Source organism: Glycine soja, chromosome 11 (assembly GCF_004193775.1).
Source record: "Glycine soja cultivar W05 chromosome 11, ASM419377v2, whole genome shotgun sequence".
Lineage (NCBI taxonomy): Eukaryota > Viridiplantae > Streptophyta > Magnoliopsida > Fabales > Fabaceae > Glycine > Glycine soja.
The window spans coordinates 24,453,634-24,470,211 of NC_041012.1; the positions used below are offsets into that span (position 1 = coordinate 24,453,634).

General features: G+C 35.7%; 1 protein-coding gene and 1 non-coding gene across 2 annotated transcripts; one reads left to right on the top strand and one right to left on the bottom strand.

The window, feature by feature from the left end:
- The first annotated feature begins 475 nt into the window (after positions 1 to 475).
- On the top strand, positions 476 to 2,712 carry LOC114373769. Its single transcript, XM_028331304.1, has 3 exons — positions 476 to 614; positions 1,269 to 1,361; positions 2,443 to 2,712. The coding sequence occupies exons 1-3, from the start codon at positions 536 to 538 to the stop codon at positions 2,541 to 2,543; spliced, it is 273 nt and encodes a 90-aa protein (XP_028187105.1). The 5' UTR covers positions 476 to 535; the 3' UTR covers positions 2,544 to 2,712.
- Positions 2,713 to 11,380: 8,668 nt separating this feature from the next.
- On the bottom strand, positions 11,381 to 11,487 carry LOC114377700. Its single transcript, XR_003659139.1, has one exon. It is a non-coding gene; the product is annotated as a small nucleolar RNA R71 (small nucleolar RNA).
- Positions 11,488 to 16,578: the final 5,091 nt, after the last annotated feature.

Below are 16,578 nucleotides of genomic sequence, written 5' to 3' on the forward strand. Positions count from 1 at the left end.
ATATTTATAAATTATCTTTAACATCAACTCTTAAATATGATGTAGAGCTTTTAGGTGTAGTGAAACAAATACGTTATCTACCGAAAGAAAATCTATTTAATCAATGGAGAAAGGGGTTACAAATCCCGAATTCAGAAAATGGACTACAAAAGCTTCATTATTAAATACTTGAAACTCATGAAAGCATTGATGACAGTATAAAAAAATGAATGCATTAAATATTTGAAATGAAAGCATTAATGACAGTGTAAAAAATAAATAAAAAAATAAATGCAATAAATACTTGAAACTCATGAAAGCATTGATGACAGTATAAAAAAAATAAATGCAATAAATACTTGAAATGAAAGCATTGATGACAACATAAAAAATAAATAAAAAAATAAATGCAATAAATACTTAAAACTCATGGAAGCATCGATGACAATATAAAAAAATAAATGCAATAACTCATTTTTTACTCTATAAATTGTAGAACAATTTTGTTGTCTTCTACCGTCATACAACAAAATTTGACTTTTTTAGAGTTTGAGAGATGGCTTTCATCGCTCGGGTGTGCTTGCTCTTTCTTTTGCTCACCTCTGTAGTCACCTGCAAGGAACAACCTTTGATGAGTTTAGTTCTTTACATAAACAACTGAAAAAATATAGTATACACAACTTTTTAAAATGTGTTTTTAGTTTATTCTTTTCTTTTGTTTATGAAAAATGTATTGGCGTTATAGTATACATAACTTTTTAAAACGTGTTTTCTGATGCTTGTTATCCTTCCAAGTTAAATTAAATATTAACAAGAAATAATTTTCTCATAATTGTAATAATTTATTTCCACATTTCAAATTGAATGTTACTGCTGCAGAGATAAAGGAAAAAGGGAATCAAGATCAAATTTTGCGTTTTGCTATGTTCTATTACTGTTGTGGGGCATTTTTTTTAGTATGCATACAATGGTAAAGAATATTAGTGATGGTTCAACGAGACTATTTTTTTTTTCATATATAATAATTAGTTAGGATAGACCCATTACTACTCATACTAATCATTTGTTGATTAGGCATACTATTTCTAATCGTTATTAGTATAAATTAACAGGTATGTTTACTTCTGTTTTTATTTTTTGTTTTCATTTTTTTTTAACTTTATAAACCTGCTATCTTATTTTTAAAATGTTTTCTGTTTTAAATATTTACACAACAAAAGTGAAAATGACTTTTTCTCTTTTCTTTCTAAGAATCTAACGTTAGGTGAAATGATTTTAATTTGAAACAGGGGACCTAAATAGCAACCACAACATAGACGAACATCACTATCCAGGGGCCAATCCAAAATACGATCCTCGCATTTCTCGTCCACCACGTCCAGGTGAGTAGTTATTATATTTATTTTTAAAAATATACTATATTTTAATTAAATTCCACATTTAATATATTTAGATTTTTAAGTCAAAATGTCTCATAGTACATGTTAATGTTCCCGGCTTGTTAAATAAATAATAAAAAAGTCTCATTCAATTGATTGAACAAAATATACAAATTGGTATATACGATGCTACGTATCTTTAATTTTTACAGATAATTAAGAAACTTGTTAGATAAATTAACTAAATACTAACTATATAATGTTAGACCCAACCTTTTTACTTAACTTTTTAATATTCCATAAACTTTAAGTAATACTTATTCTTTCTTAAAAAAAGTAATAGTTATTTTGATAAATTATAAATATATCATCAACACTTTGTTTTTTTCTAATGGTGAATATACCACCATGAGTGTATTAGAAATTTTTGCTCCAAATGCTGAATAAATATTCTCGCTCATGAATACTAAGATTTCCATATCGCTCTAAACGTTAGCAATGTACTTATAATATAATTTAAAATAAATTTTTTATTCTTAATAAAAATTCTCATGAGATTCATCACATGATGTCTATGTCACTGTTTGAAATTTTTTACTTTTTACTATTTCTGTTAATAATAAAAAGTACAGTAAATTTTGTGTTGATAACATTTTCCTGAAAGGATTTATTTATTTTATAAATATACACAATGTTTAAGGAAAAGTTATTAATAATTTGTGGATTGTGTTGTTCTTCCCGGCCACCATGTTAGCATTAATAATTTGCAAACTGTCATGTTTGTGGATTAAATAAGTAAAGGTTAACACTTAACATAAAACTTAAGGTTAATAATCTCTACATCTTTGTGTTATTACTCGTTGAATTCTAAAGATTAAAACTATATATTAAAATTTAAATATCTATTTAAGAGAGGTGTTCATATTTTGCTTTCAATTATATTTAAGTAGAATTTTTTCTTTTAGGAAAGATGTTTATAGAAAACTAAGAGCATTGTATTCTTTCTCTTCAATTATTTTGGTTATTTTTTTAATACTTATATAAGTCACAAGGTAATAAAAGTGATTTGGGTGTTCTTTTTTAGGGAACCGAAAGATGCAGATCAATGAAGAAGATTATCTCGGACCAGGACCAAACCCTATACATTATCCTTTCTCCCCTCATCCTCCCCCACTTGATGATTGAAGACTTAGTGTTATAGACATGGCTGATGGAGTGACAGTGGAGTTAAATTATAAGCATGTTTAAAAAGATTAAGTTACATATATATGAGAACAAATTTGAAATTAAAATGTATAAATGTCTCTCTCTAAGTATTTTAATAAACATATATGTTTAGGACTTGATCTCAAAATTATTAGTTGTTGTTTCTTTTTATTTATTTTTACCGAAAAGTGTTAGTTTATTAGTTTTATAGTTTTATTAAAAATATCAACTGAGGAGATTCAAACTAGCGACTTCTCTCTCCTCCTTTCACCCTTCTCCAATCGTCGAACTAATCTTATATCTCCAAAATTATTGGTTGTAATATAAGGAGCTGCTTTTCTGTTAAATCTGATGGCTTTATGTTGCTGCCTGTGGCTCATTTCTTTTGATCAAAATTAGTTTTAAGGTCATTTTTAAATTCATTTGGCTAGCAATAATTGGAAAGACTCTTCATACAGGTTGAATTGGTTTTTTTATGCACCATCAATTTTGTTGTAGACAAAGATTTTACTTAGTATCATTCTTCAATCTCAAAAGAATAACAACTTTTTATGTTTCAGTCAGATTGTTCTCCACAGTGATAATTTCTTAGATTTAGAATATTTCTTCAATCAATGGAACACAAGAAAACATCCATAATGAATGGTACAAACATTACACTCACAAGGAAGCACAAATGAAGTGAAAATTGAGTAACTCTTAAAAATTTTGTATCTTAAGAGTTAAGGCTTTTGATATCACTTTCGATAATTTATGATATCAACTATGTCCTGTGGAGAGGTTTGAATTAAGTACTGCATTGTCCTCTTTACTTCCTCATCAGATACATTCGCGCCCGGAATCATTCTCACTTTCAGTGACTCCAATCCAACAAACCAAGGTGGTATAGTTATAGAAGGATTTGGGAGAAGAATGAGTTGGAATAGACATAATTTAATGGATATTCTTGAATTCAAGACTGAGTATTGAAAAAAAAAGAGCTTAAATACATTTTTCATCTTTATAATTTTATGCTTTTTTCGTTGTTTGTTTCAGTATTTTTTTTCTTTCATTTTAATTCTTAGAAAATATGTTTGTTTTTTTTTTAATTCTTAAAATATTTTAGATTGCACTATCAACGGTAAAAAAATAGTATCTAAAACGCTTTAAAAAACAAACATATTTTAGTAAGGACTAAAATAATTTTTTTTGCAAGAACAAAAACGCAAAATTACAAGAAAAATATATTTAAAATAGAAAATACAGACATATCATGAACCTTACTCTTAGCAAAATTCCGTGTGTACTAGGAGAGAGTGTCATTGTCTTTACATTATATATCACTTGTAGCCAGCTTACATTAACTAAGTAACTGTTCTCAAACACTTCAAGATGTACTTTTTCGAGAAAAGAAAGATTGCATGTGGAGGAGAGTTGGCGGTTAGTAAAACCTATGATCATGAGCGAAATAAGATTTGGAGTAGAAAGTGCAATATCACAATCTTGTCTTCCAAGGAGATTGAGTATGGTCAAACTGGTAAGGTTGGAATTAGATATGCAGAGTAGTTTTGCATCCGTATGCAAAGAACAACTTCCAATGACCAAAGTACTCAACATGCTACAAGTTGAAAACAGCTCAGCGCATTCATTGTGTGAAGGTGAAATGCTCAAGATGCAAGCTTTTTAATGCTGACAACCGCAGAGATTTTGGAAGTTTTTCATTTAAACATCGCAGTTAATGGAAAGCTTAAAAACTGCCAAAGATGTTGGGGGAAACTCAAATTTGGTTCTGAAACTTAACTTTGTGTTGATTGTCAACTTTTGAACATTGTGCATAGAAGCATATTTCATGACCCTATTTAGGAGTTTGGGCTCAACCAAACCATGGCGCTTGAAATCAAGACTAAGAAGGGAAATCGAGTCATCTCGACTGAACAGAACCCAAGATACAAATTTTCTAAATTTGTTCAGCTTACTAAAGTGTGAAGAATTGAATGCAAGATTAGTGAGACGTTTCCAAAGGTCTTTCTCCTCTTTACTATCTCTTCCTCTTCATCTTCATCACCAACTTCCCCTCTCTTCCTTTTCCTACCCATATATAGCCCAAAATAGTTTCTAAAATATTTCATCTATAGATATTATTGAGAAATTTGCTTAGAGACCAAATTGGGGAGTGAAAATCTAGAAGTACTTAGCATAGCAACACAAAGAATAATTCAAGTTGCTTCTAGTCATTTCCCTAAATCATTGGTAAAAGGGAAGGAAGGTTATGCCAAAAATACCTTGTAAATTGTGATTTGGAGACAGATTAGTGTCACAACTCTGATTTTTTTTCTCGAATGCTGCTTTCAAGTTTGGTACAATACCCATCTAATCTAGATACAAATATTAGTGACATTGGTTATTTGTTATATTTAATAGACTTTTAATTTTTTTTACAACTAAAGATTAATTATAAATAATTAACAACACAACCTGAATATTATCTTCTTGACTATAACTACGACAATTATATGTTAAAATATAGGAGAGTAATTCCAATTCGTGTATTAGCTATACCTTATTTACAATCATGCTTTTTAACCTATACACAACAAGGTTAAAAATATAACATTGAATCTGTTAATTAAGTCACAAGAACTTGAATAGAAAGAAAGAGTGTGTGACAATGTGAGGTTTATGTCCATTGCGACAATTTTCTCACTCTGTTTTGTAAGAACGCTCCAACCATATGAAATCAACATAAGTTTGAAGAAACATTCAAACTGAGTGTATTTACCCTCGAGACTTATACTCCGAAGAGTCTGTCAGGGTCTCTCCCTCCTGATTCAGGTCCAACCTAGAAAACATTTTAACATGCAGACTCTATCTATGAACTATACAAAAGACACAACTCCTTAAGTGTTCTCAAAATAACTTTAAGTTGTCGTGCCTCAAAGACACTAAACTTGTCGGGTTCCCATAGTGGATCTCATCACACTATTCGTTGCGCATTAACACATCGCCCTTAAAGGGTCTTACAATTGTGTGATTATACAATGTATAGCTCACAACTCAGTACGTACAATATCTCAATACACATGTATCTTACAATTCAACACATACTCAATTTATCACATATATCCAATCCCAATCACAATGTTGTAATCCCAAGCAACATGTTATCACACCACATGAATCATATACATATAACAGAATATTCATATATGCATGACACAAACACAGACTTTACATATGAATTATGCAATACACAAAACTACTTAATTGTTATCAAAATCATTTTAACTCGTTGTGCTTCAAAGTGATTAGACTCGTCGGATTCCCATAGTGAAGGCCATCATAAAACTCATCGTGGATTAACTTATCGCCTTTAAAGGGTCTTATAGTTGTGTGATTGTATAATTCATAGCTCACAAATCAATGCACACAACATCTCAATACACGTGTGATCTCACAATTTAACACATACTCAACTTGTCACTTACACATAGTTCATCACATTTCCATAATCCCAAGACAACACGTTATTACTCCTCATACATCATATACATATCACACAGTAATAATATTAATATTTTATGTTCATACAATTAAACCCCTCAAACAATTTCACATAATCATATCAAAATAAAAGGAATCAAAAGCATAGGTTCAAAAACATGAAAACACCAAGAACACTTAATTTTATCAACCAATTCGCATTAGGGCATCAATTGGCCCGTCAAACATAACAATCTCATGATTATAATCGTAAAGGAAGAATTACAATACAGTAAGCATCCCAAAATAAACCTCAAAGTGATCCTGTAAGGATCTATACACATGTTCATTCTAATCCCAAATGAGATAAACTCATCCCTTACCGCTAAACTCATGTGTGTAGTCCTACAACGATAGAGGCATCTCTACTAGTTCCCTAAGATTCTTCAAGCTTTTTTTCTAGTTGTTTTGCTAGAGTTTCCAAGCGTTAGAGATAAGGAGAAATGATTAAAGCCTCAATTTTACTATCTCAGTGTGAGGGGCATATCTCTCATCACAGACATTATTTTGCAAATCCCAATGATGGGAAATTGCGAAAATGAGTTTTTAAGGTGGTGTCAAAATTTCAGGCCGATCCAACAATTAGATACTCTAAGATTGTATTTTTACTGATACATGTTTGGGTTTATGAAAAAAAAGAGAATTTTGGGAGAGGAAGTAAGGAGAACGAATTTGAGAGGAAGAGAGAGGGAGCCAACAAACATATCATAAATGTAAAAACTAACCTAATATGTCTCTATTCATAACTAGGGTACTTTGAGCCTATTATTTACTCTATTTTCTTTATTTAATTATTTTATAAAAATGAATTCTATTTTACTCCCTATCAAATAAATAAATAAAATATCATTTTTATTTTTTAAAAACACATATTACCAGATTGTTTTATTCCTACCATGTAGAAAATTAGTGGCGTTAGTCTAGGTGAAAGATAACTACAAGTCCTTCTTGGGCAGAAGTTGTTTTGAGATGAGAGGAAACCTAAGATTAAGGTAAAATTCCCTTAACTAGTAATCGAACCAAAAAGTTATTTTAGGATTCCTTGAATTAACCTTAATTCTTGTTGGAGATGACTCAAGTAAGTTTAAGTTTTCGGGTGAGATCCTTGTAAGGAGTAAGCCATAAGTTCATAGAGAAGTCGACCACTGTAAACCGTTGAGTGCTGTCCTAGCCGCGTAGGTCCTTATTGGAGTAGTAAAATATTTGAAATAATTTTTAAGTTTAGAGGAGTGCTTGTATGAGGACAAGTAGCGGCCTAAGTTTCCTCGATAACTCAATATTCATGAAAGGATTTATCGTACGTATGACCTAAAGTTTGTAGCCACGGTTTTCGCTTCCACACTTTAGAGGTATTACTGTTAGTTTGATACGTTGTGAGAACCTTAAGAGTTAAATCCGAGGTAGAAGAGATGGGTAGAATTCTTAACAATCTTGTTGTAAGTTTAGTTGATTTGTTAATATAATTTTGTTGAGATTTTTTAAATTTGTATGTTATTATTTGTGTTATATATATGTTACGTTAATTTTAGTTGGTATGTTATTATTATTTGGTTTAGATTTTTTAGGTTTGTATGGTATTATTTGTGTTATACGGTACGTTAGTTTTAGTTGATTTGTTAATATGATTTTGTTGAGGTTTTTTAAATTTGTATGTTATTATTTACGTTAATTTTAGTTGGTATGTTATTATTGTTTTGTTTAGATTTTTTAGGTTTGTATGGTATGATTTGTGTTATATAGATGGTATGTTAGTGTCATACCCTAATTTCGTTCGGGGACCATTGTTTGGTGGCATGCAACCTTCGCTTGACCGCCTCGAGGTACTTAACACCCATCGTTAGGTAATCTGTAAAGTTCTGCGACATTCTAGAAGTAAAAAAGAAGCATTGTTTCACAACCTGTAAAGTTCCGCAACATTCCAGAAGTCAAAAAGAGCATTGTTACGTAATCCGTAAAGTTTCACAACATTCCAAAAAAAAAAATGGATGTCATTACGGAATCCGTAAAGTTTCGTGAGATTTCAGAAAGAAAACAGCCAAAAACACAAAAATGGGGGGGGGGGGGCGTGAACTTATCAAGATAGGGGTGTAAATAGAAATTCAAATCTAGGCCCTTCCGGAACATTTTGGAAGTTGGGTTGCTTAAGGAGGAAGCAGCTGGACGGCAAGCTCCTCCACGTTTTTGAAAAATGGTTTCCGGGGCTTCCGTGGCTTCCGTAATGCTTCCGTAAAATTTCCGAAAACCTTGGGTAAGCATATTTCACTTAACATTGGTGAAAGGGAAGAGAAAAAAAATGAAAATCAAATTTGAAACACTTCTGTAAGGCTTCCGTAAATTTTCTGTAAAGTACGAAAAGGGGGGTGAACTTAGTAATTCGGGTGCGCTTAGAAAGCTTCCTCAAGAAGCCTCTGGGCGGCATGCACCTCCCTTTTTCCCTATAAATAGGGGAGGGGGGCTGTTTCAAAAATATTCATCACCCCTTCGCTATGCATTTCGACTGTTTTGGGTGAAAAAATGTGTTTTCGTGAAGAAAATCCAAGCCGAGGTGCTTCCATAACGCTTCCGTAAGCGATTATGTGGAAATTCTTCATTGTTCTTCATCGTTCTTCACCGTTCTTCGTTCGTTCGTCAGTCTTCAACCGGTAAGTTCCCGAAATCGAATCTTTCAATTCATTCTTCGTTTTTTGTACTTTCTGATGTGCCATCATTTTCTTCTATTTTCTAAACCCTTTTTGCACCATTTTAATTATTGATTGGTCTTAATTGTCAATTAATTAGGCAGTTTTATTATTTGGGCTCATTTAGCTAATTTGATGTTTTTAATCTAATTTCAGGAATTAATGAAACATTGGGCTTAATCCGGATTTTGGTTGTGGACTTGAAGAGGGCAAATAAAGAAGCGCTTACCTTAGTTAATTTCTAATTAGGAAATTTCACAATTTTATTTTATGTTGTTCAGTGTTTATTTCGTTTTGGGCCAGAGTATTGTAATAGGGCCCAGTGACTTTGAGTGACTCTTTTTAAATAGCTGCCTTGGGATTCGTGCAGGGCATTCTATTCTGTTATGCTATTTTCATTATTCAGAGCTTTGGTTTTAGGTTTTCACGTTTTTCTGTTCCCTTGCTACAGTTTTCGTTCTTAATGCAAATTTCCGTTTTCTGCTTCTAATTACGAGTTCATTCTTGCTTCTTCTTCTGCTTTCATTTACGTTTCTATTCATTTACGTTTCTGTTCATTTACGTTCTTGTTCATTTACGTTTCTGCTTCATGTTTCATTTGCGTTTTCTGTTTGAATCCATGGAAGGCTAGATTTTCTGGTGTTGTTTCCTTTTGAGGACGAAGCCCAACTCTCTTTGAGGTTGCATTTGTAATGTGGTTTCCTGGCAGTTTTCCCTTCACCAGTTATCCCAATTTCGTGAATATTAATCAGTGCACGCTTCGTGTTCGATTAATTGCCTCTGAGCCTAACTTGCGTTCATGCTTAATGGACGAAGGGCTAACTGGTGTATGTGGTGCCTAATCACGTATTGAAAACCCTAAGTTGATTTTCGCTTAGTAAATTGAAATAGGGTTGGATTAAGTGGTTGACTGTTGGGACGAATTCTCCATAACCCAGGATAAGAGAGTGGCTTCTGAATCAGAGGAAACAATCCGTTTTTAATATTAGTAGTTTCGTATTTCATTTTATTTGTTCTGCTCTTTAATTACCAAACAACCAAACCCCCCCCCCCCATCGTTACTGTTACTGCAAGTATATTATGAACATTTGGTTTGTCACTGCTCGTTGGGAAACGACCTAGGATCACTTCCTAGTTACTGCATTTTCATGTTTATTTGATTCGGGTACGGCCTCGATCAAATTTGGCGCCGTTGCCGGGGAGCAGTGTCCAAAGGTTCATAATAGCTAGCTAGTGTTGTGTGTTTAATCCTTTCGTGTTTTAATTGTTAGTATTGTGTTAGTATGTGTGTTAGTGTTGATTAGTGTCCTGGTATTTTGTTTAATGTGTGTTCTGTTTCAGTTTTACCATTAAGCGTTTTCCGTGTTTCAGTCTTGGGTGTTTTGCTATGAAGATTGTGCTTGAAAACAGAGTAGTAGTAGAAATCAGCTTGCGGAAAAACAGAGTAGTAGTAGAAATCAATTAGAGACGGATTTTAGCGACCACCCATGCTGAATTAATTGGGATTTTTTGTTTTAGTAGCTAGGGTTGTTATTTTTGGCTGAATTTTTTTGTGGTAACTTCTTTTAATCCATATAGTGTGGGAAAAATAGCTAGAGCCTTTAGTTTGGTCAGATTTGAAAGTTCCAAAAAACTAGCAAATTTTGTGTTTGTCAAAACTTCAAACGGCCATAACTTTTGCTCCGGTGATCAGAATCGCAATTATTATATATGCATTTGGGGTAGAAAAAAATTTCCTACGCCATGGCACTCCATCGTCCAAAAAAAGCGATTCTGTCAAAAGTTTTTTATTTTTCAAGTTTTATTCACTTATTTTTCTTAACCTACCAATTTTAGCTTTCATAGTTAGACTTTGAATTTTTGTCTGAAATTTTTTGTGCTATCTTCTCATCATTTTATAAGGTTGCTCACAAAATTTCAAGTCATTTGGATATCATTTGAGGGTAGCTGTAGTTCAAACCTACACCTTTATTTACATGACAAGGCAACTAGTTGTGTGCATGCTGAATGTAGTGTATGACTAGAGGCAAACCATCTGACTTACAACCCTTTGATCCTGAGATAGATAGGACATTTCATAGATTAGTTAGGCATCATTTTATACCTTTTGATCATTCTGAGCATTCCATAACTGGTGAATCTGTGCATTCTGTTATTGGTGATTTTGAACATCCTGAACTTGAGCATTATAATTTTGAGCATTCTGATTCTGAGCATTCTGATTTTGCACATTCTGAGAACATGGCACAACCTCCACCTCGTGAGAGGACTCTAAGGGAAATGGCTGCACCTGATTTCACCTATGAAAGCTTGTGCATCCAATACCCTGATGAGGATGTCCCATATGTTCTTAAAACTGAACTGATTCATTTGCTTCCAAAGTTTCATGGCCTTGCAGGTGAAGACCCGCACAAACATTTGAAAGAATTTCACATTGTCTGCTCCACCATGAAACCCCAAGATGTCCAAGAGGATCACATATTTCTGAAGGCTTTTCCTCATTCATTAGAGGGAGTGGCAAAGGACTGGCTGTATTACCTTGCTCCAAGGTCCATCACGAGCTGGGATGACCTTAAGAGAGTATTCTTAGAAAAAATTTTCCCTGCTTCCAGGACCACAGCCATCAGGAAGGATATTTCAGGTATTAGACAACTCAGTGGAGAGAGCCTGTATGAGTACTGAGAGAGATTTAAGAAACTATGTGCCAGTTGCCCCCACCATCAGATTTCAGAACAGCTTCTTCTCCAATACTTTTATGAAGGACTCAGTAATATGGAGAGAAGTATGATAGATGCTGCCAGTGGTGGAGCCCTTGGAGACATGACTCCTGCTGAAGCCAGAAATTTAATTGAGAAGATGGCCTCCAACTCCCAGCAGTTTAGTGCCAGAAATGATGCCATAGTCATTAGAGGAGTGCATGAGGTAGCTACAAACCCATCTGCATCATCTGAAACTAAGAAGCTTGAAGGCAAACTGGATGCGTTGGTCAACTTGGTAACCCAGCTGGCCTTGAATCAGAAATCTGTACCTGTCGCAAGGGTTTGTGGTTTGTGCTCCTCTGCTGACCACCATACAGACCTTTGCCCTTCCATGCAGCAACCTGGAGCAATTGAGCAGCCTGAAGCTTATGCTGCAAATATTTACAATAGACCTCCTCAACCTCAACAGCAAAATCAACCACAGCAGAGCAATTATGACCTTTCCAGCAACAGATACAACCCTGGATGGAGGAATCACCCTAACCTCAGATGGTCCAGCCCTCAGCAACAACAACAACAGCCTGCTCCTTCCTTCCAAAATGCTGCTGGCCCAAGCAGACCATACATTCCTCCACCAATCCAACAACAACAACAACCCCAGAAACAGCCAACAGTTGAGGCCCCTCCACAACCTTCCCTCGAAGAACTTGTGAGGCAAATGACTATGCAGAACATGCAGTTTCAGCAAGAGACCAGAGCCTCCATTCAGAGCTTAACCAATCAGATGGGACAATTGGCTACTCAATTGAATCAACAACAGTCCCAGAATTCTGACAAGCTGCCTTCTCAAGCTGTCCAAAATCCCAAAAATGTCAGTGCCATTTCATTGAGGTCGGGAAAGCAGTGTCAAGGACCTCAACCCGTAGCACCTTCCTCATCTGCAAATGAAACTGCCAAACTTCACTCTATTCCAGAAAAAGGTGATGACAAAAATCTACCTAACAATTTCTGTGCAGGTGAATCTTCTTCCACAGGTAATTCTGATTTTCAGAAGCAGCACATTCCCCCTCTTCCATTCCCTCCAAGAGCAGTTTCCAACAAAAAAATGGAAGAGGCAGAGAAAGAGATCTTGGAAACATTTAGAAAAGTAGAGGTAAACATACCTCTGTTGGATGCAATAAAGCAAATTCCAAGATATGCCAAATTCTTGAAGGAGCTGTGCACTAATAAGCGGAAGCTTAAAGGAAGTGAACGAATTAGCATGGGCAGAAATGTCTCCGCATTGATTGGTAAATCTGTTCCTCAAATTCCTGAAAAATGCAAAGATCCAGGTACATTCAGCATACCTTGTATTATAGGGAATAGTAAGTTTGACAATGCCATGCTAGATTTAGGAGCCTCTGTTAGTGTTATGCCTCTGTCAATTTTTAATTCTCTATCTCTAGGTCCCTTGCATTCAACTGATGTGGTAATTCATTTAGCTAATAGAAGTGTTGCCTATCCTGTTGGATTCATAGAAGATGTCTTAGTTAGAGTTGGTGAACTGATTTTCCCTGTTGATTTTTATATCTTGAATATGGAAGATGGATTTTCTCAAGGATCAGTTCCCATCATTCTAGGCAGACCCTTTATGAAAACTGCTAGAACTAAGATAGATGTTTATGCAGGCACACTGTCCATGGAGTTTGGTGATATAACTGTTCATTTTAATATTCTGGATGCTATGAAATACCCATCTGAAGATCTTTCTGTATTTCGTGCTGAAATAATTGACCATGTTGTTGATGAATACATGACTGATCTTTATTCTAATCTGCATGCCTCTTACTCTTCATGCATTATGTCTGAATTTGATGCTGAGAGTGAATCTGAGAGTGATATTGATTGCATGCCTGGTGGTGGTGTTTTACCTCTTGAGATTGATTTTATAGAGTCAGATAGGACTAACCATGTTTCAGGAAGTACACATACCTCTGACTTTCTTTATGAGGTAAAGGCTGAGAAACCATCTCCTTCTACCACTGTCCAGCCGACCACACCAGAATTGAAGCCTCTGCCATCAAATTTAAAATACGCTTACTTGGATGATAGCAAGAGTTTTCCAGTGATTATATCTGCCTCCCTTGCTGATGAGCAAGAGGAGAAGTTGTTGTCAGTTCTCAAGAAGCATAAGAAGGCTATAGGCTGGACCCTGGCGGACATTCCTGGTATTAGCCCATCCACATGTATGCATCGAATAAATTTAGAGGATGGAGCTAAACCAGTAACACAGCCACAGAGAAGACTCAACCCGGTGATTCTTGATGTAGTGAAGAAGGAGATAACCAAGCTTTTGCAAGCTGGAATCATTTATCCTATCTCCGACAGCCAATGGGTGAGTCCCGTCCAGGTAGTCCCGAAAAAGACTGGCCTCACAGTGATCAGAAATGAGAAGGAGGAGCTGATTCCTACTCGGGTGCAGAACAGTTGGAGAGTCTGCATTGACTATAGGAGGCTGAACCAGGTTACCAAAAAGGACCATATTCCCCTGCCATTCATTGACCAGATGCTTGAACGCCTGGCAGGTAAATCCCACTACTGTTTCCTTGATGGTTTTTCTGGTTATATGCAAATTACTATTGCTCCTGAGGATCAGGAAAAGACCACATTCACCTGCCCCTTCGGCACTTTTGCTTATAGGAGGATGCCTTTCGGCCTGTGCAATGCCCCTGGTACCTTCCAGCGGTGCATGATTAGTATTTTCAGTGATTTTTTAGAAAATTGCATAGAGGTGTTTATGGATGATTTCACTGTATATGGATCCTCTTTTGATGGTTGTTTGAATAGTTTGGAAAAAGTTTTGAATAGATGCATTGAAACTAACCTTGTTCTAAATTTTGAAAAATGTCATTTTATGGTTGAGCAAGGTATAGTTTTAGGCCACATTATTTCCAATAAGGGTATTGAAGTAGATCTTGCAAAAATTTCTGTTATTTCACAATTGCCTTACCCCTCTTGTGTGCGAGAGGTGCGATCTTTTCTTGGTCATGCAGGATTCTACAGGCGCTTTATAAGGGATTTTAGCAAAGTAGCCCTTCCACTGTCCAACTTGTTGCAAAAGGAGGTGGAGTTTGACTTTAATGACAGATGCAAAGAGGCTTTTGATTGCCTCAAAAGAGCGTTGACTACCACCTCCATCATCCAGGCACCTGATTGGACAGCCCCTTTTGAGCTTATGTGTGATGCATCAAATTATGCATTGGGGGCTGTCCTTGCTCAGAAAATTGATAAATTGTCCAGGGTGATATATTATGCTTCTAGGACTTTAGATGCTGCCCAAGCAAATTATACTACTACTGAGAAAGAGCTTCTAGCCATAGTTTTTGCTCTTGAAAAATTTCGATCTTATTTGCTTGGTACTCACATTATTGTTTATACTGACCATGCAGCTCTAAAGTACTTGTTGAAGAAGGCTGATTCTAAGCCTAGGTTGATCCGATGGATGCTCTGGCTCCAAGAATTTGACTTGGAGATCCGTGATAGGAGAGGAGCACAAAATCTAGTTGCTGATCATTTGAGTCGGATCGAACGTGTCTCTGATGTAGATTCACCTATTCGGGATGATTTCCCGGATGATCATTTGTATATATTGTATAGTATTTCTGACTCTCTTTCTACTCCCTGGTTTGCTAACATTGTCAATTATTTAGTTGCCTCTGTTTTTCCTCCCTTAGCATCTAAGGCCCAAAAAGATAAGATTAAAAGTGATGCTAAGCATTTTATTTGGGATGACCCCTACTTGTGGAAATTGTGCAGTGATCAGGTCATTAGACGGTGCATTCCAGATCATGAGACTGACTCAGTCCTGCAGTTCTGTCATTCTTCCGCACCGGGAGGTCATCTAGGTGTTCAAAGGACAGCTCGCAAAGTGCTTGATTGTGGTTTTTATTGGCCCACCATCTTTAAAGATGCGTGGAAGATCTGCAGCACTTGTGAGCAGTGTCAGAGAGCAGGAAATACACTTACATGGCGACAACAAATGCCTCAGCAACCTATGCTATTCTGTGAGGTGTTTGATGTCTGGGGTATAGATTTCATGGGTCCTTTTCCTGTCTCTTTTGGTTATGTTTATATTCTCCTTGCAGTTGATTATGTTTCAAAATGGGTGGAAGCCAAGCCCACTAGAACTAATGATGCTAAAGTTGTCGCAGACTTTGTCAGGTCTAATCTGTTTTGCAGGTTTGGAGTACCTAAAGCAATTGTTAGTGATCAAGGAACCCATTTTTGCAACAGGACAATGCATGCCCTGCTTAAAAAGTACGGGGTGGTACACAGGGTATCCACACCATACCACCCCCAGACTAATGGACAGGCAGAAATTTCTAACAGGGAAATCAAGAGAATTCTAGAGAAGATTGTGCAGCCAAGCAGGAAAGATTGGAGTACTAGGCTTGATGATGCTCTCTGGGCACATCGGACTGCCTACAAAGCACCCATATGAATGTCTCCTTATCGGGTTGTCTTTGGAAAGACATGTCATCTTCCAGTGGAAATTGAGCACAAAGCATACTGGGCAGTGAAGACTTGCAACTTCTCTATGGATCAAGCTGGCGAGGAAAGGAAGTTGCAACTGAGTGAGTTAGATGAAATCCGCCTAGAAGCCTACGAGAATGCCAAATTCTACAAAGAAAAGACCAAGAAGTTCCATGATAGCATGATAGTTAAAAAAGACTTCGTGGTTGGGCAAAAAGTGTTATTGTATAATTCTAGGCTTGGACTTATGAGTGGTAAGTTGAGGTCTAAGTGGATTGGTCCTTTTGTTGTTACTAATGTTTTTCCTTATGGTACAATTGAGATCAAAAGCGACTCCACAAACAAGAGCTTCAAGGTCAATGGACATCGACTTAAGCCATTCCTCACGAACCCTTCTTTAGTGGACGTAGTGGTGGAAGAGACTTCCTTACTCCACCCTACTCTTCCTCCACCATGACTTAGGGAGTTTTTCTTTTCCTATCTCCTTCTTTGCTTTTATTACACTTGTCCGATTCTCTTTGATGATTTAATTGTTTTTAATCTTTTAATTGTGCTACATTGAGGACAATGTGTTGTTTAAGTATGGGGGGGGGGGGGGAGTGTTCT

Bases quoted from the DNA above. Each gene is read 5' to 3' on its own strand.
- LOC114373769 (XM_028331304.1), top strand. From the start codon at position 536: ATGGCTTTCATCGCTCGGGTGTGCTTGCTCTTTCTTTTGCTCACCTCT. The intron at 615-1,268 runs GTTTAGTTCTTT...AATTTGAAACAG, and splicing joins CAAGGAACAACCTTTGATGA to GGGACCTAAATAGCAACCAC. The intron at 1,362-2,442 runs GTGAGTAGTTAT...GTTCTTTTTTAG, and splicing joins TTCTCGTCCACCACGTCCAG to GGAACCGAAAGATGCAGATC.